The following is a 19,288-nucleotide window of genomic DNA, read 5'->3' on the forward strand; positions in this document are numbered from 1 at the left end:
ACTGTGTGATTCCTCTCTTATGTGGATTTTTTTCAATAAATGTATTGGAAACGATTTTTTGGAGATTTGTGACAATTTGAAAAAACATTTTCTCTAGCCTATTTTATTGTAAGAATATATTGTACATATAACATACAAAATACATGTTAATTGACATGTTATTGGTAAGGTCTCTGGTCAACAGTACGCTATTATTAGTTAGATTTTGGGGTCAGAGTTACACATGGGTTTTCAGCTATGTGTTGGGTCAGTACCTTTAACCCCTGAGTTGTTCAAGGGTCAACATTTATCTCTCTCTCTGTGCCCTATTGGTTCTGTTTCTCTGGAGAACCTAATACAGTCTTCCAACTTTGTGCTTTTTTAAGATAGTTTGTCTCTTTGGGGTCTTTGAGATTCGATGTGAATTTCAGGGTGGATTTTTTGTTTCTGCAAAAAATGCTATAGAGATTTTGATAGGTATTGCATTTTAATCTGTAGATTGGTTTGTGTAGTATTGGTGTCTTAATGTGAAGTTTTCCAGACCATGAACATGGAATATCTTTCCATTTATCTGTGTCTTTAATTGCTTAGAGAAATATGTATTTTTCAGTGTACAAGTCTTTCATCTCATTGGTTAGTTTTATTCTCAAATTTTTGTTCTTTTCAATGCTCTTATAAATTGAATTGTTTCTTAATTTCCTTTTTAGATTGTTCATTATTAGTGTATAGAATAGCAGCTGATTTTTATGTATGTTGATTTGTACCCTACAACTTTGCTGAATTTGTTAATTAATTCTATTGATTTGTTGTAGAATCTTTAGTTTTCTGCATGTAGGATCATATTGTCTGTGAACATAGGTAATTTTACTTTGACCTTTCCGATCTGGATACCTTTTATTTATTTTTGTTGTCTAATTGTTCTAGTTAGGACTTCCAGTATTGTCAAAAAGAAGAGGTGAGAAGCAGGCATCCTTTTCTTGTTCTTGAACATAAGGAAAAGCTTTCAGTATTTTAGGTATGATGTTAGCTGGGGATTTTTCATATAAGGCTTTAATATGTTTCCATCTGTACCTGATTTATTGAGAGTTTTTATCATGAAAGAGTATTGAATTTTGTCAAATGTTTTTTTCTGTATTAATTGAGATGATCATATGGTTATTTTCCTTCATTCTGTTAATATGATGAATTACTTTTATCAATTTTCATAGATTGAACCATCCTTGAATTCCAGAAACAAACCCTACTTGGTCATAGTGTATAATCCTTCTAATATGAAGTGGAATTCATTTTGCTAGTATTGTTAAGGATTTTTGTATCAATGTTCATGAGAGATATTGGTCTCTGGTTTCTTTTCTTGTAGTGTGTTTGTTGGCTTTTGGTCTTGGGGCATCGCTGGCCTCACAGAATAAGTAAGTTTTCCTTCTACAAGTTTTTTTGGAAAAGTTTGAGAAAGATTAGTGTTAGTTCTTTAAATGGTAGAATTCATCAGTGAAGCCATTTGGTCCAGGACGTTTCTTTGAGGGAGATTTTTGGTTACTGATTCACTCTCTGAATGAGTTATAGGTCTATTCCAGTTTTTTTGTACTTCTTCATATTCAGTCTTGGTGTGTTATATATTTCTAGGAATTTGTCCATTCCTTTTAGGTTACCCAATTTATTGGCCTACAGTTGTTCATAGTATTCTCTTATAACTCCTTTTATTTCTGTGGCTTTGTAATTACTCCTCTTTCATTTCTGATTTTATGTGAGTCTTCTTTTTTTTTCTTACTTAACTAGCTGAGGGTTTTAGTTTTGTTGCTTTCCAAAAAAAACAACTCTTCGCTTTGTTGATTTTTTTCTATTTTTCTATTTTCCATTTCATTTATCTCTGCTTTATATATTATTTCCTTCTTTCTGCTAGCTTTGGGTTTAGTTTATTCTTCTTTCTCCAGTGCTTTGAGAGTGAAGCATGTTTTTAAAAATTATTTAATAGCCTTTAAGGTAACAGTGAAGTTGTAGCTATCATGGTTAAAAGGCATCAATTTTTCAACATATACAGAGAGGCCACATGATTTTTAGCTTGCTTTCCTTCTTTTTCACCTTACTTTTGAGCTTGAATTCCATGGTCCAGTGAAGCAAAACAAATTGCTGGGCCCTGTATGTACTTTGCACACACACTCTGGCAATTAAAGTTATTTGTTCTGCAAATATACATGAATATGATAGACAGAATTATGGCTCCCAAATATGTCCATGTTCTAAGCCCTGGAACCTAGGGGTATGTTGGATTACATGGCAAAGAGGAATTAAGTTTGTTAAACAATTGACATTGAGTTGGAGGGGTGATCCTGGATTGTCCAGGTGGGCCCAGCAGAATCACAGGGAAAGGGAAGAAAAGTCAGAGTCAGACAGCAGTTTGGAGATGCTGTACTCCTGCCTTCGAAGATGGAGGAAGGGGTCCATAAGCCCAGGATGCAGGTGGCCTCTAGAAGCAAGGAAATGGACTGACTCTTCCTAGAACCTCTAGAAGGAACACTAACATCTTTTTAGCTCAGTGAGATCCATTTTGGACTTTTGTAAGATAATTTGTGGTTTATTTATTATTGAACAATTTTTTAATACTGAGGTACATACAATTAAATGCACAAATCTACATGTACAGCTTGAAATTTTGACAGGTATACACTCATGTGACCATCACTCGTATCAAAATAACAAACATTCTCACTAACTTTTCTCCCCTTTTGCCATTTTCAGCCATACCCCCATCTCCCTCCCATGTGGCAACCATCAGTCTGTTCTCTGTTTATAAATTCAAGTTGTTTTAAGCCATTGAGTTTGTGATAATCTGCCACAGCATCTGCAGAAAACTAACACAGTGAGTTAACTAAAGTTTTAGATCCATTTGTGATTGTTGATGCTGCAGTGGGTAGCTTTCAAGCTGCAGGTTGGACTGAAGGCAAACATCTCACCTCAGAGCAGAGCCACCAAGGATGCCGTGTCACCATCCTGAATTAAAAGAGCCCCATAAGTTAGTTGTGGCCAAAAGAGAAGGACTCGTTTTAAAATGAAGTCGCTCTCCAGGTTTCAGTCAGTTTATCAGAACAGTCTTAAAAGTTGTCATTTCATTACCATATGATAACAAAAGCCTTTGTTTATTGCTTACCACATGCTGGATGCAGTGCCAAATGCTTTGTAGATCTCACCTTGTTTAAACTGGTGAAGTATCATCATGGTTTATAGATGAGAACTTGCACAAGTTCTCAGAACTACTAAAGGATAACTGGACCAACTCAAGTCTTTGTGATTCGAAAGCCTGTGTCCTTAACCGGTCTGTGGTACAGAGCAGCAGCAGCATACTGGAGTATGCAGGCCCCTCCTAGGAAACGATTGCCTCACCCCACCCCACACAGCTGCCTGTGCCCTGCCTGCAGGCTGGTGCTGAGGGCAGAGGACACAGGCCTGGGTCCCACCTCCCTGACAGTGCCCATGAGCCCTGCTACTTCTCCCTGTGCTGTGCCTTAGGGCATCTCTGCCCTTCCACTGTGGAACACCTATGTTTTTTCAAGAGTGTGTGGGAAGTTGTATTGCTCAGAGCTACACAGTTATGAATCTCTGAGTCTATTTTGATTAGTATGTTAGGCTGCTTATACTAGAACACCCAAATTAACAACTTGAAACAAGAAAAATTGCTCTTTCTCATGTAGAATTCCTGTTCTATGAAGTCCTCAGGGCTCAAGTATTGTCTGTCTCTTTATTCTTCTGCTCTTGGAGTGTCATTCCTGCCTTCAAGGTCTGAGCTGGCTCACCACAACTATCTTCCAGCCCACAAGAAAGAGAAGGCGTAAGGATATGGCCTGGACACTAGAACTCTTCTTCAGTGAGGCCGTAGGATATAATCGTTAGTACCCATGCAGCAGATTGGGTGCTGCTGAATAGAAAGAAGGGAAAATGGGTTTGGGGGTAGCCAGTAGGCTGTGTGTATCAGGCCTGGCGTTTCTCACTCTTCTGGTCCGAAGTCTTCGTCATTCCTTGGCTATTCTGTGGATGTATCATGGTGGGGCACCCTCACCTGTTGCTGAAAGAGAAAGCTCTTACTGCAGACATCTTACTTGCTGCCCAAGCCTGTGTGCCATGCACACAGAAGTCTGGAAGAATACTAACAGTGCCTTACTCTGGGTCAATAGGGACAATTTTTACTTTTTTATGCTTTTCTGTATGTTGATTTAAGTGGGAAAAATTAATAGAGCTATTACATTTTGAGAATGGTAGGATTTTATTTTGCCCATATTATATAGATTGCAATGTTAGGACCCTGATCTGTGTGGCAATTTTGAGGCTGTGAGGAGTCCTCTGGCAGACCTTCTGGGAGATAGTGTCTTTTCTAGGTACATGTCCTGACTGGGTTCTCAGTTGTCTATGGATAATCCTCCAAGCCTGAGAGGCTGCTGAGGTCCAGCTCAGCACGGAGCAGTGGCCTGGAGCTCGTCAGGCCCAGGTGGAGAGAGCTGTCTTGGGTATCAGGTCAACAAAGCCCTAATGCTCTTGCTGAGGAAGTCCCTAAGCACCACGGACAACATCAATATTAGGCCTGGATGGCCCTATTTTAGTCTTCCAAGACCTTTATGTTTTTAGCTTTCTCTGAATAGCAGATTGAGTGCTCCTTTTATTCCCTTATACTAAATTTTATAGTTCACTAAAATCACTAAGTGGTTGATAAGGGTTTTTTAAAACTCAATTTATTCTTCCTCTTCCTTTCTCTTTCTGAAGAATTCGACCCAAAAGCCATTAGGTGAGGCTGAGCAAGGTAGGTGTCTACAGTAAGACAAATGGTGGGGTTTGGGGAAGGGTTATGGACAGTAGCAGCTGTCACATCACAGAGTGACAGAACCTTGGCATAGTAAAAAGGGGGCTCATGAAGAAGGACTTTCTGGCAAGGGTGTTGTAGCCTAAGTAGGAGGAAGAGGGTGTCCATGTTCAGGGAGTGGTGGTGGCAATGATGGGTGGTGTAAGGAGGGCATCCACATGGGGTATGGCCTAGCACAGGAGGAGGAGTCATAGCCTGAGAGCAAGATGAGGGGAGCGTTGGGGTGTGGAGGTAGGACATACTGGTTATATTCAGGAAGCCAGTCAAGTAAGTAAATACATTGTGAAGAATGGGCCTCAGGCTTCTTGTTACCCGAGAAGGGGCCTACAAGTAGGGAAAGGAAATCAGAGTGCACCCTGTGGTGTTGGACTGGAATTAGAAATATGGGTGTGAATTCACGGCATCCAATGTATGTAGATACAGAAAAAAATACAGATATAAATGACCATGTGTCTGTTCCCTAGCTCTGTTCCATTGAGATAGCCTGGGAGCAGGAGCACTCCAGTAGAAATGAGCACATCTAGCACTGCAATTTTGGTGTTTAAATACCATTTACAGTTAAAAGGAATGAGTTCTTTTGGGAAATGGTTGATTTCAAGGGCAAGGAAAGTACAAAATGAGCCTATAACATCTTATGGTGCCAGAAAACAAGCAAGTGCTCAAAAGGTGATAGGAATATGTCAAAAGGACATAGAAAATAGAAGCTATCTTGAAAGGACTCCTACTGTCCAAACCGGGAGCAGTTTGAGCATCAGAGTAATTAAAGTAGTGGTTTGTAATGCACTGAGTAAAATAGTTCAGGAGTCCAGATTGATATAAGTGAATAAACTGACGAGGAATGGGGTCTTGCATAGTCTGAAGGTACCTCCCCCTATAATACAAGGCGAAGAAGAGTCATTCAGTCATTTGGGCAGCTTGGCAGGCACTACCATTATCAAGTGACCAAAGTCAAACTTATCTTAAGTAGTGGGACAAGTTGAAGTCATGTGCCACCTGACAGGATACCGTGAGGTGAATGCAGCAGCATTTCTGTCATAATCCTGCCAAAGGAGTGTAACCTGAGTTTATTCATCAGGAAAGCAGACAAACCCAAATTGAGGAACTCTCTACAAAATAACTGGCCTGCAATCTTCAAGTGTATCAAATATGATTCTGGACTTGATCCTTTTGCTATAAAGGACAATTTTGGAACAGTGGGCAAAATATGAATGGTGTCTGCGGATTAGATGGTGGTACTGTCTCAAGGTTAATGTCCTAATTTTGATGGTTGAACTGTGGTCCTTGTTTGTAGGAAATAAACACTAAACTATTCAGGGTGATAGGACAACATGTCAGCAGCTTACTCTCAAACGGTTCATAAAATAGATTCTTTGTACTATTCTTGCAAGTTTTACATTAGAATAAAAAATTTTTTAAAAATATATCACACTATCTCTGGCAACTTGCTGCACTGATGGACAGTGACTGCATTGGAGTATGGGTGGGGACTCGATAATATGGGTAAATGTAGTGACCACATTGTTTTTTCATGTGAAACCTTCATAAGAATGTATATCAATCATACCTTAATAAAAAATTATATATATATATATATATATATATATATATATATATATATATATATATAAAACACTATGTGGCTATAACATGTCAGCCAAGGTCTTAAGAGAAATTAAAGCCTTAATGACCATGACATTCTTTGTATGGAATAACTTAGCCTCTTATACATTTAGAATGGAGATAACTACCTACCCCAAGGGAGAGCTGAGAGAATAGTCACATAGATCATTTAGGTTTACTTGTCTCATGGAATTCCATTTGGCCAGGAAGAATAGTAATAAACATCCGTGAACCAAAACCTAACTTAAGAAATTATCATTAGAACTAACAATGGAAGTTTCCTGTGTGTACCTCACTATCCCTTTCGTCCAGACATAATCACTATCCTGAATTTTGTACTTATCCTTTTTTTTTCAATAGTTCCTTATGTCCTTTGATCTTTGGTAGGCAACTTGTACCATGGGCCTCGTCTTTCTCCTTTGTTAACTTCAGTAATTGATATTAGAGCATTATATATAACAGGCACTTGGTAGTACTTGGCAGACAAAGTTCTCTGGTCATTAACTGAAGAAAGACAATCCATTCTGTAAGTTTACAAAGAGCTTTGAAATGTGTCTGTTTTCCACCACTAGTAAGCACCATGAAAGGTAAGTCATTTTCATTTGCAGAAGATACTGTGGACATGGTGTTAGTGCTCATGCCCATGAAATATTTATCATATAAAAGATCATAACAGGTGTTAATTTAGGAGTTCATATCCCTGATACATATTTGGAAAAGGGTATGCATATGCATCTTACTTTTGTTACTCTCTTGTAGTTCTAATAATGGAAGTAAGTCTAGTGTGTCATCACCTGGAATGTTGGACTTTATCACAGATAGTTTTGAAACACAAGTTTTTATAGGCTTTGAATTAATTAATTTGTTTAAAAAAATTAAATTACAACAGAAATCAACCAGACTATTATGAAGTGGTTTCTCAGCCCATTGATTTGATGAAAATCCAACAAAAACTAAAAATGGAGGAGTATGATGATGTTAATCTGCTGACCGCTGACTTCCAGCTTCTGTTTAACAATGCAAAGGCTTATTATAAGGTAAGAAAAGAGCAAATTTGAAAGGTGTCCAGTTTGATAATTGTCCGGCTTTTTAATATGTGTCTGTCTGGTAGGCAAGTAGTGGTTTCTCATTTTGTGATTTCAGTTTGCATTTCTCTTATTAGTAAAGAGACTTAAGAGTAACATGATTATGAAACATTCTCATTTCTTCTGTCTCTTCAAATCTTTTGCCCATTTCTATTGTGTTGTCATTTTCATATTTCTAGAAATTGTTAATATATTCTAGATACTGATCCTTTTTGGTTGTATGTGTTGGAAAAACCTTCTCCCAATGTGGCTGATTTTTCACTTTTTTTAAACATGTCTTTTTGGAAAAGAAGATTTTTGTTTTAATATAATCAAATGTATCACTCTTTACCTTACTGGTTTGTCCTTCTTTGTGTCTTGTTTCAGAAATCCCTCTTGCCCACGGAGCATGAAGATAATTTTTCCTTATATTTTCTTCTAGAAGTTTAACAGTTTTGTCTTTCACATGGATGCCTTTACTGTATCTGGGACTGATTTTTGTGTCTTCTCCAAGGTAGAGATCTATTTTCCTCATGGGGATTGGTGGCACCTTGGAGTAGCCATCGTCCCCACATTTCTCTGCAGTCTGCCATCGTCCCCGTGGACCTGTGGGTCTCTTTCTGGCCTTCAACTTGTTCCTTTGTTCTGGCCAGCTTATTAGTGGGCTTTTCTGTTCCTGCTTTAATTACTATGGTTTTCTAACTATCTGGTAAGGAAAACATCTTGATTAATCTTGGCCCTTAACTTACACATTCTTAGCCTTTCCTTATGCATTTTAATAGTAGTGTGTTAAATCAAAAAGCACAAGAAAAAAAAAAGCACAAGAAAAATTGTTTGTATTTTTTTGGAATTGCATTAACTCTGTAGATTATGTTTTGGAGAATTGACATTGTTGCTGGTATTGATTTTTCCAATCTGTGAATTTGGTTAAGTCTTCATTTATTTAAGTCTTCTTCATAATTTTTTCTTTAATTGAGATATGATTCACACACTCTTTTGAAGTGTAGAATTCAGGGGGTTTTAGTATATTCACAGAGTTGTATGATCATCACCACTATCAAACTCCAGAATGTTTTCATTACCCCAAAAAGAAAACCATGCCCATTAACAGGTATTCTTCATTTTCTCTCCCCTCAGCCTCTGGCAACAACTCTTCTACTTTCTTTCTTTTTGGATTTGCCTGTTCAGTATATTGCCTATAAATGGAGTCATACACTGTATGGTCTTTGGTGACTAACTTCTTTTACTGAGCATAGTGTCTTCAAGATTCATACATGTTGTAACATATATTAGTACTTCCTTCCTTTTTTTATGAATGAATATATGGATATTTCACATTTTGTTTGTTTCTCAGTTGATGGACATAAGGGTTGTTTCTACTTTTGGCTTATGAATAATGCTGCTGTAAATTCTGTGAGTATAACAAAGAGCGCTGTTCACTGGATACAATACCCTGCATGTGTCTGTTCGACCTAACTAGTTAATTATGTTGCTAAAATCTCTTATATCCTTACTGGTTTACCTGCATGATCTATTAATTTACCAAATAAGGTGTTTTGAAAGTCTTTCATTCTGATGATGGACTTGTCTGTTTTTCCCTGTAACACTGTTGATCTTTTATATTTTTGAAACTATGCAAATGGGAACATACCAGTTTAAAAATTGTTATATCATCCTAATGAATTGAAATTTTTTGTATTACGTAGTAGTCTTTTATCAGAGGGAATCTCATTTACACCTATCCAGTTTACTTGTTCTTAATATTGTTCAAATTACCCACAAAAACTTCATGAAACACCAAACTCAGCCATTATTCTAAGTTCTTAAGTTATTATCACTAGTTATGTCTTTTGTTTGATTTATCTGATACTAATGTAGTTATATCAGCTTTATTTTTGTGTTTACTTAGTTAATTTTTTTCTATTCTTTTACTTTGAACCTTTCATATCCTTTTAATGCTGATGTATCTCTAGGATGCAGCATGTACATGAATTTCTGTTAATCCAGTTGACAATCTTTATTTTTTAATGGGAACATTTCATCTCTTTACAGTTTTAATGATTACCATTATGTTTAGATATATTCTTGTCACCTGAAGTTCTACTGTCTATTTGTCTCATTTTGTAATGTTTTTTATTTTGTTTTTCTCTGTGCTTTCTTGTGGCTTCATTTTGTTTTTAATTTATTTATTCTTATTCTCTCTACAGTTGAAAGTTGCAAGATCTAATGGTAATCTATTCTTACCTGAGAAGTTTTACTATGCATAAGAAAATTATCAAAGTCAAAAGTTAGTCAGCATCTTCAACTTCCACCTAAACAGTACAAGACCTTAGAATAATTCAGCTCTGATCTCTTTCTACTTATGCTACTGATGATTTTTCCTTTGTTCTGTTGCAGCAACTTCTAAATCCCATAAAATAATGTTTTATATAGTCAGTATTTACTTGTACTTGTAAATGTACTACTCTGTTTAGTATTCATTCTTCTCTTTTATTGCTATGAAGAAGTCATCTGTCAGTGTAATTGTAGTTAGTTCGTTTATAGGTTATCTGCTTTCTTTCTGGCGACCTTTGTATCTTTTTGCCTTTTGTACCCTTAAGTTTCACTATGATAATGTCTAGGTAGAAATGTTTTTTTTATTTATATAATTTGGGAGTTGTAGGGCTTCCCGAACCTTTGGATTGCTGTTTTTCATCAGCTCTGGTAAGTTTTCAGCCAGCATGTCTTTGCATGTTGCCCTTGTCCCATCCTTTCTCATAGGGAACTCTGGATGTTACATCAGAACTCTCCAGTTCTCTTAACCTTTCATAGACCACTTTTTTGTATCTGTGTTCTTTTTGGGTGATTTCTTAGTTCCTCCCATTTTCCTTGGAAGCTGTTCTTAAATCAGTCTATTCAGTTTTTGTATTTTAATATTTATATTTTTTGTATTTTGGAAGTAGGTCTTTTTTTAGGGTTTCCTGCACTTTGCTTATGTCTTCAGTCCCATTTCTTCTTAGTCATTGTCAACATACTTATTTTTTATTCTATAGCAGATATTTCTAATATCCGAAATATTTGCACACCAGATTTTGCTGTTATTCTGCTTCCTCTTGTGATTCTTTCTTGTGTTTCATGAATTTTGACCACAAGCTCATGTTTCTTGCAACTTTATCTCTAGAGATTTTTTGTGGCTTAGATGAAGTTGAGTTCATCCAGAGACTTGTTGCCTGGGCCAGATACCTGGCCTGTCTTTGTTAGGGCTAGCCTACGATGATGACGAGTTCTCAGGGGTGAGCCCTCCTGCCTCTCCTACCCACAGTGCCGTGGTTGGAGAGAGGCGTGGGTTAAGCTCTGTAGAGGTTGAAGTGGGTTCTCTTCTTTGTGTCCAGCAGCACAGAAATGGACTTGTTTTTGAATTCCAACTTATATTGTAGCCATGGCCTTCGGAGTTCCAGATTCTCGTGGAGCCCGGCCTTTGTCTCCTGTCCTTGCTATCTCCAGGAGCCTTGAAAACTAAAGCTTAGGTTTATCTTGTCTCACGAATGACCACAAGGTGAACATTGGCTTTAGCATTCTCTTTGCTCGTCTGGGTTCCTGCTTTTACTCTATTTTTGCTTTTATAACATTGCTTATCCTTACTGCCAACACACAGGTCTGTTTTTAAAGTTTCGCTTATTTAACATTGCATTCAGCATTGTTTTTGCTAGAAAGTTTCAATTAGAGTTCATCCCCACTACCCTTCAAGAAAAAAATCTTCAGATGAGGTATTAATTTAAAAATAAAAGTGAATCAGAACAGTCATTAGCTTTTATCCTTTAGACTTATGTCCCTCAAATTAGATCTTATCCTTTAAATTGGGTTTGTTAGTGTTTTAGTAATAATTAGTGTTAATTTAGCAAGTCATTTATCTTCTGCCTCAAGTCTTTCTATAATGGAATAGTGCATAAATAAATAAAATAAAATAATTTCAGAATTTAATTTAACGCATACACTTAGTTCTTCAGAAGAATTGAGACCCATGTATCTTTTTAATCATAAAGATTCTTAAATTTATAACAGAGTTTTCAAAGTTATATCCTGGAATGCCAGTTTCTCCTGGAAGAGGATGCTTTAAAGTAGTAAAAGATTTATAATAAAACACTAAGGTGATTTTTTTTCTCTTCTCTTTGATAATCTACAGCCAGATTCTCCTGAATACAAAGCTGCTTGCAAACTATGGGATTTGTACCTTAGAACAAGAAATGAGTTTGTTCAGAAAGGAGAAGCAGATGATGAAGATGATGATGAAGATGGGCAAGACAATCAAGGCACAGCAACAGAAGGAGTAAGTGCAGCCGGGGTGGGTAAGATGGGCTGTTGGAAGGTGGACAAGGCTGCTGCCTCTGATGTCCTGTGGCTGCTATGGGCAGCTGGGCTTTGTGCAGTTGTGTTGCTAACTGGGACACTAACAGGGCATACAGAGAGAGTGCCCCACACCAGTTACAGGGGACCCTAGGACATCCTGTGCTGTGTGCCCTGTCCATGCTTGCCTTCGTGAATTGCTCTTGCATTATGCTTACTTACTGCCCAATTTTAAAGATAATCTTTATATTATCAAGGACTGGTCCAGTATTGCTAGATTGAGGTGTCATATAAGATTAGACAGTGTTGTGAAGAAAAGTTGGCAAGTCATGGAATCACCTTAGTTAAAAGAATATTTTTGTAAGTGAGACTGGTTACTGTTTCTGGAATGTACCAAGTGTATTCCTGCCTCTGGAATTTTGCAGTTGCTCTAATTTTTGCTTAGAATGTTCTTTGGTTCTTCCTGTGATTGATCCTTTTCATTTTTTTTTTTCGTGTTTAGTTTCATGTGTATAACATAGAGAGTGACATTTATATATATTATGGAATGCTCAGCACAATAACTATAGTGACCATGTGTCACTGTACAAAGTTATTACAATATTATTGACTATATTATCTATGCTGTACTTTTCATCCCTGTGACTTACTTATTTTATGACTGTAAGTTTGTACCTCTTAATTCCCTTCACCTATTTTGCTATCCCTCCAGTCCTCTACCCTCTGACAACTAGTTTGTTCTCAGTATATAATTCCATTTCTGGTTTTTTTGTTCATTGTTTTGTTCAATATGGTATTTCTGTTCTAATTTTTTGAGGAACCACCATACTGGTTTCCATAGTGGCTGCACCAGTTTGCATTCCCACCAACAGTGCGCAAGGGTTCCCTTTTCCCTGCATCCTCACCAACATTTGTTCTCTCGTGTTTTTGATGAGAGCCATTCTAATAGGTATGAGAAGATGTCTCATTGTGGTTTTGATTTGTATTTTCCTGATGATAGGTGATGTTGAGCATCTTTTAATGTGTCTGTTGACCACTGTATATCTTCCTTGGAAAAATGTCTATTCAGGATCCTCTGACCGTTTTTTAATCTTTTTTTTTTGGTGTTGAGTTGTAGGCATTCTTTATGTAATTTGGATATTAATTCCTTAACAGACATATCATTTGCAAATATCTTTTCCCACTCAGTAGGTTGCCTTTTTGTTTTATTGATGGCTCCCTTCACGGTACAGAAGGTTTTTAGTGTGGTATAGTCCCATTTGTTAATTTTTGCATTTGTTCCCCTTGCCTGGGGAAACATATCCAAAAAAATATTGCTAAGAGCAATGTCTAAGAGTTTACTGCCTATGTTTTCCTTTAGGAGTTTTGTGGTTTCAGTTCTTATATTCAGGTGTTAAATCCATTTTGAGTATTTTTGTATATGATGTAAGAAAGTGATCCAGTTTCATTCTTTTGCATGTAGCTGTCCAGTTTTCCCAACACCATTTATTGAAGAGACTGCCTTTTCCCCACTGTGTATTCTTACCTCCTTTGTCATAGATTAATTGACCATATATGTGTGGGTTTATTTCTGGGTTCTCTGTTCTGTTCCATTGATCAATCTATTCTTGTGCCAGTGCCATACTGTTTTAATCACTGTAGCTTTATAGTATATATAGCTTGAGATCAGGGGGCATAATACCCTCTTTGTTCTTCTTTCTCAAGATTGCTTTGGCTACTTGGGGTTTTTTGTGGTTTCATATAAATTTTAGGATTATTTGCTCTAGGTCATTGAAAAATGCTATTGGTTTGATGGGGTTTACATTGAATCTGTAATTTGCTTTGGGCAGGATGGCATTTTGACAAGATCAGTTCTTCCTATTCATGGGCATGGACTAGCTTTCCATTTATGTGTGTCTTCAATTTCTTTCATGAGTGTCTTAGAGTTTTCAGAGTATAGGTCTTTCACCTCTTTGGTTCGGTTTATTCCTAGGTATTTTGTTATTTTTGATGCAATTGTAAATGGAATTGTTTCCTTGATTTTTCTTTCTGCTAGTTCATTATTAGTATGTAAAAATGCAACCAATTTCTGTGTGTTGATTTTATATCCTGCAACTTTAATGATTTCATTTAGTCTAATAGTTTTTTGGTGGAGTCTTTAGGGTTTTCTATATATAGTACCATGTCATCTGCGAATAGTGGCAGTTTTACTTTTTCCTTTCCTATTTTGTATACTTTTTGTTTCTTTTTCTTGTCTCATTGCTATGGCTAGGACTAACACTGTTGAATAAAAATGGTAAGAGTGGGCATCCTTGTTTTATTCCTGATCTTAGAGGAAAAGCTTTCATCCTTTTGCTGTTGAGTGTGATATTAGCTGTGGGTTTGTTATATATAGCTTTATTATGTTTGTCATATATGGCCTTTATCATCTACCTACTCTGTTGAGAGTTTTGAGTATGAATGGATGTTGAATTTTGTCAAGTGCTTTTTTCAGCATCTGTTGAGATGATCATATTTTATCCTTCCTTTTGTTAATGTGGTGTATCACATTGATTGATTTGCAGATATGGTACCGTCCTTGTATCCCTGGAATAAATCTCACTTGGTCATGATGAGTTATCCTTTTTCTGTATTTTAAAACTCAGTTTGCTGAAATTTTGTTGAGGCTTTTTATATCTGTGTTAATCAGGGATATTGGTCTGTAATTTTCTTTTTTTGTAATGTCTTTGTCTGGTTTTGGTATTAGAGTAATGTTGACCTCATAAAATGAATTTGTAATTATTTCCTCCTCTTCTATTTTTTGGAATACTTTAAGAAAGATAGATATTAGCTCTTTAAATGTTTGGTAGAATTCACCCAGGAAGACATCTGGTTCTGAACTTTTGTTTGTTGGGAGTTTTTTTATTACCAGTTCAATTTTATTACTAGTAATTGGTCTACTTGAATTTTCCATTTCTTCCTAATTTAATCCTGGAAATTTGTATGTTTCTAGAAATTTATCCATTTCATCAAGGTTGTCAATTTGTTGGTGTATAGTTTTTTAGCAGCTATCTCTTATAATTCTTTGTATTTCTGTGGTATTTGTTGTAATTTTTCTTTCATTTCTGATTTTGAACCCTCCTCTCTTTTTAACTTGATGATTCTGGCTAAAGGTTCATCAGTTCTTTTTACTTTTTCAAAGAACCAGCTCTTAGTTCATTGATATTCACTATTTTTTTAAATCTCTGTTTCATTTATTTCTGTTCTGATAGTTTTTTTTCCTTCACTTCTGCTAACTTTGGGCTGTGTTCTTTTCTAGTTCCTTTTGGTGTGAGATTAGATTTGAGGTTTTCTTGTTTCGTGAAGTAGGCCTCTTTTGCTATAAAATTCCCTTCTAGATTCATGTTTTGCTGTGTCCCAAAGACTTTGAACTGTTGTGTTTCTATTTTCATTTGTCTCCAGCTGTTTTTTGTTTTCCTCTTTGATTTCTTCATTAATTCACTGGATGTTTAGTAACATGTTGTTTAGCCTTCACATATTTGTGTTTTTTCCATTTTTTTTCCTTATAATTGATCTGTAGTTTCATACCATTGTGGTTGGAAAAGATGCTGGATATCTAAGTCCTCTTAAACTTAGTGAGCTGGCCTAACATGTGATCTATCCTGGAGAATGATCCATGTACATTCGAAAAGAATGTATTCCATCTTGGATGGAATATTATATATATGTATATCTGTTAAGTCAATCTGATCTAATGTGTCATTCAAAGCCACCATGTTTTTACTGATTTCTGTCTGGATGTTGTCTTCACAGATGTAAGTGGTTGTTAAAGGTCCCCTACTATTATTGTTTTGCTGTCAATTTTATCCTTTATGTTTGTTAAAATTTGCTTTTTGTATTTTGGTGCTCCTATGTTGGGTGTATAGATATTTACAGTTGTTATGTTATCTTACTGTATTGATCCATTTATCAGTATTTAATGCCCTTCTTTGTCTCTTGTTATAGTCTTTGTTTTAAAGTCTTCTTTTCTAATATAAGTATTGCTCTCCCTGCCTTCACTTTGTCTAAATGTTTCTTTAGGTCCAAAGTGAGTCTCTTACAGACAGCATCTAGATGGGTCTTATTTTTTTATCCATTAAGTCACCCTATATCTTTTGATTGGAGCATTTAATCCATCTACATTTAACATAATTATTAATACTTATCACCATTTTGTTAATTGTTTTCTGATTATTTTTGTAGTTCTCTGCTCCTTCTTATAGTCCTATCCTTTTTAATTTTTGTGTATCTGTTACAGGTGTTTGGTTTGTGGTTATCATGAGATTCAACTACAACATTCTATGTATTTAGCAGTCTATTTTAAGTTAATGGTTGTTTTAAATTCAAACACATTCTAAAGGCACTACATTTCTACACCCCCACTTGATGTTTTATGCATTTGATGTCATATTTTGTATCTATTTGTGTATCACTTAATTAACTATTGTAGACATAATTGAATTTACTACTTTTGTCTTTTAACCTTCATACTAACCTTTTAAGTGATATACTACATTTACTATATGTTTGTTTTCCCTTTCCTAATTTTCTTACATCTGGTTATGGTCCTCTCTTTTCCACTTAAAGAAGCCTCTTTAACATTTCTTTTAAGGACAATTTAGTGGCACTGAGCTCCTTTAAATTTTGTTTGTCCAGAAAACTTAATCTCTGTCAATTCCAAGTGGTAACCTTGGCAGCTGAAATATTCTTGGTTGTAGGTTTTTTCCTTTCTGCATGTTGAGTGTATCATACCACTCCCTTCGGGCCTACAGAGTTTCTACTGAAAAATCAGATAGCCTTTTGGGACTTCCCTTGTATGTAACTGTTTGTTTTTGTCTTGCTGCTTTTAAGATTCTCTCTTTACCTTTAATCTTTGCCATTTTGCTTACATTGTGTATCTTGGTCTGGACGTTCTTGGATTCATCTTGTTTGGGAGTCTCTGTGCGTCCTTGACTTAGATATCTGTTTCTTTCCCCAAATAAGGGAAGTTTTTAGCTATTATTTCTTCAAATAAGTTTTGTGCCCCTCTGTCTCTCTCCTCTTTCTGGGACTCCTGTAAAGCAAACGTTATCCCAGTGGTCTTTTCTTAAAATTATTTTTTCTTTTTGTTGTTCAACTTGGATGATTTCCACTACTCTGTCTGGCAGCATACTGATCTGTTCTGCACCCTCTGCTCTGCTGTTGATTCCTTCTAGTGTGTGTTTTTCATTCTAGTTATCACATTCTTTAGCTCTGTTTGGTTCTTTTTTGTATTTTCTGTTACTTTGTTGTGGTTTTCACTGAGGTCATCCACTCTCAAGTCTAGTGAATATCTTTATGAACATTACTTCAAACTCTTCATTAGGTGATTGTTTAACTATGTTTTGTTTACTACTTTTTCTCATATTTTGTCTGGTTCTTTCATTTGGAGCACATTCCTCTGTCTCCACATTTTGTCTGACTCTTATGTTTGTTCCTATGTATAAGGAAGATCAGTTACATCTCCTTGTCTTGAAATAGTGGCCTTTTGTAGGAACTGTCCTGTGGGACCCAGTAGCACAATACCCCTGTCACCAGAAGCAGGCATTTCAGGGGTCTCCTCTGTGTGAGCTGTGGTGTGCGCCCGCCTGCTGTGGCTGAGCCGTGATGGCCACAGCAGACACCCTGGTGACCGAGACTGGCTCCCACTACAACTGTCGTGGGCATGCTCATGGGTGATGCTGGCCCTCCCCCCACTCCCCAGGACAGGAGTCGCTTCCAGGAGCACCAGTCCTCACCGGGTGTGGTGGGGTGGTAGTCAGTTTGGGGAAACACTGATCCTGACCGATGCTGCCTGCCAGGTGTGGCCGTGCTGGATCCACTTTGGAGGGCGTCCAGCCAGGGCCAGTCAGGCAGCACTCAGCAAGGGAGATGGGAAGGGTCAGAGCTGGCTGCCCTGGCGCCAGACCAGCAGGGCCGAAGGAGGGCACAACAGATGGGACCCACAGCACTGCCACTCCTGGAGAGCATTCCTGCAGATCTCTGCCACTCTGGCACACACCCAAAAATTAGCTAAGCAGTCTCCTTCACCTGTAACCCAGGAACTTCTCGAACTGTTGCTTCTGTGCTAGCTCTTGGAGCTAGTAAGTGTGTGCCTGGGCTTCTTAAGAGTAGAATCTCGGTTTCCTATAGTCCTCCAGGTCTCCTGGAGTTAAACTCTGCTGATTTGCAAAGATAATCATTATGGGGCTTATCTTCCTGGGACAGTTCTGGGACGAGGGCAGGGAATGCTCAGTGGGCTTGATCTCCTTGCTTCTCGGGGAGCACCTCCACACTTGTGGCACCCTTCTTGCGTGTGGGTCACCATGCCGGGGGTTATAGTTCCCAGCCGCAGCTCTGCCCCTCCTACCCTTCTCCATGCAGCTTTTTCTTTCTATCTTTAGCTGTGGAAGAGCAGCCGTGCTTGTCCTGAGGGGGTTTACAGAGTGAGTTGCACTGCATGTTGTAGCTTTGATGTGCCTGTGGGAGGAGGTGAGCTCAGGATCCTTCCACTCTGCCATCTTCCCAAGCTTGTGCCTTTTCATTATTCTGACATCACTTAAAGTCATGTCAGCTGGGAGAGCATGTCACCACCACGTCTAAACTGTTTCCTGCATGCTCCTTTCCTGTCATCACATCACCCTGTTCTGTGGTCTTCAGTTACCACTATATGTGAAATAACTTGTTAGTTAGCTTACATGTTCACTTTCCATCTGTCCTCCAAACAGAAAGATAGCTCCACAAAAGACATCACCTTGTTCCCCTATCCCTAGCGTCTAAACTGTGTCTGACGTGTAACTAGTGACAAATACTTGCTGAACGAACACTCATGTTTTCAAAGAGGACAAAGAATAGTAGAAGGAGTATCATCTCTCTTCTGTAGCTAAATAGTAAGATGCTCGCCTTCTTCCCTAACTTACCTGGATAGGCCTTTTGCGGGAACCCAACACAGAAAGAAGCAGTTAGGTGAATTTCTCAAAAACATAAGTAATTCTTAGAGTCTCAAAACGTTGTTCCTAGACACACTGTCAATTTCTTTCTAGAAATTAAGTCATTGAAATTAGGTAGAGGGCAATTAACTAGGGATTCCCTAGAAATTCACTCTAATATTAATGAGGGAGCTACAGCTTAATTCATGCTTTCTTGGGTGGAGCATTACCTGTGGAGAGCTCAGTCTTACCATAGGCCTCTGGGTTTCTAGTTGAAAGCTGAAAATGCCTGCATTTAGGACTTGCCTGTGTGTCTTTGGTAAGAAACTGGAAGGCTCTTGCACATTCGTATTTATTCCTCCCAGACTTCTTTCTAGCCCTGAGGTGCTTTGGCAGGGCGAGGGAATTCTCAAGCTTCTCCTTTTTAACTTAAGAATGATTTCCCTGGAACTTTCCCATTTGTGGGAGCACGTTGTAGGAATGCATTCATACCTGCAAAGCATGTCTCCGCGGCAGCTGGTTGGGTTGGGAGG

The 19,288-nt window shown here is 37.5% G+C and overlaps 1 protein-coding gene across 25 annotated transcripts in view; it reads left to right on the plus strand.

Annotated features, from left to right (window-relative positions):
* Window positions 1-19,288, plus strand: part of PBRM1 (polybromo 1) — a 105,931-nt gene that overhangs the window by 7,136 nt on the left and 79,507 nt on the right. For all 25 annotated transcript variants that reach the window (XM_036878173.2, XM_036878175.2, XM_057486653.1 and 22 more), the window contains 2 exons: window positions 7,335-7,482; window positions 11,672-11,815. In XM_036878173.2, coding sequence (XP_036734068.1) covers window positions 7,335-7,482; window positions 11,672-11,815 — 292 coding nt within the window. The remainder of the gene's footprint in view (window positions 1-7,334; window positions 7,483-11,671; window positions 11,816-19,288) is intronic.

Source organism: Manis pentadactyla, chromosome 1, assembly GCF_030020395.1.
Source record: "Manis pentadactyla isolate mManPen7 chromosome 1, mManPen7.hap1, whole genome shotgun sequence".
In the NCBI taxonomy this organism is placed as follows: Eukaryota; Metazoa; Chordata; class Mammalia; order Pholidota; family Manidae; genus Manis; species Manis pentadactyla.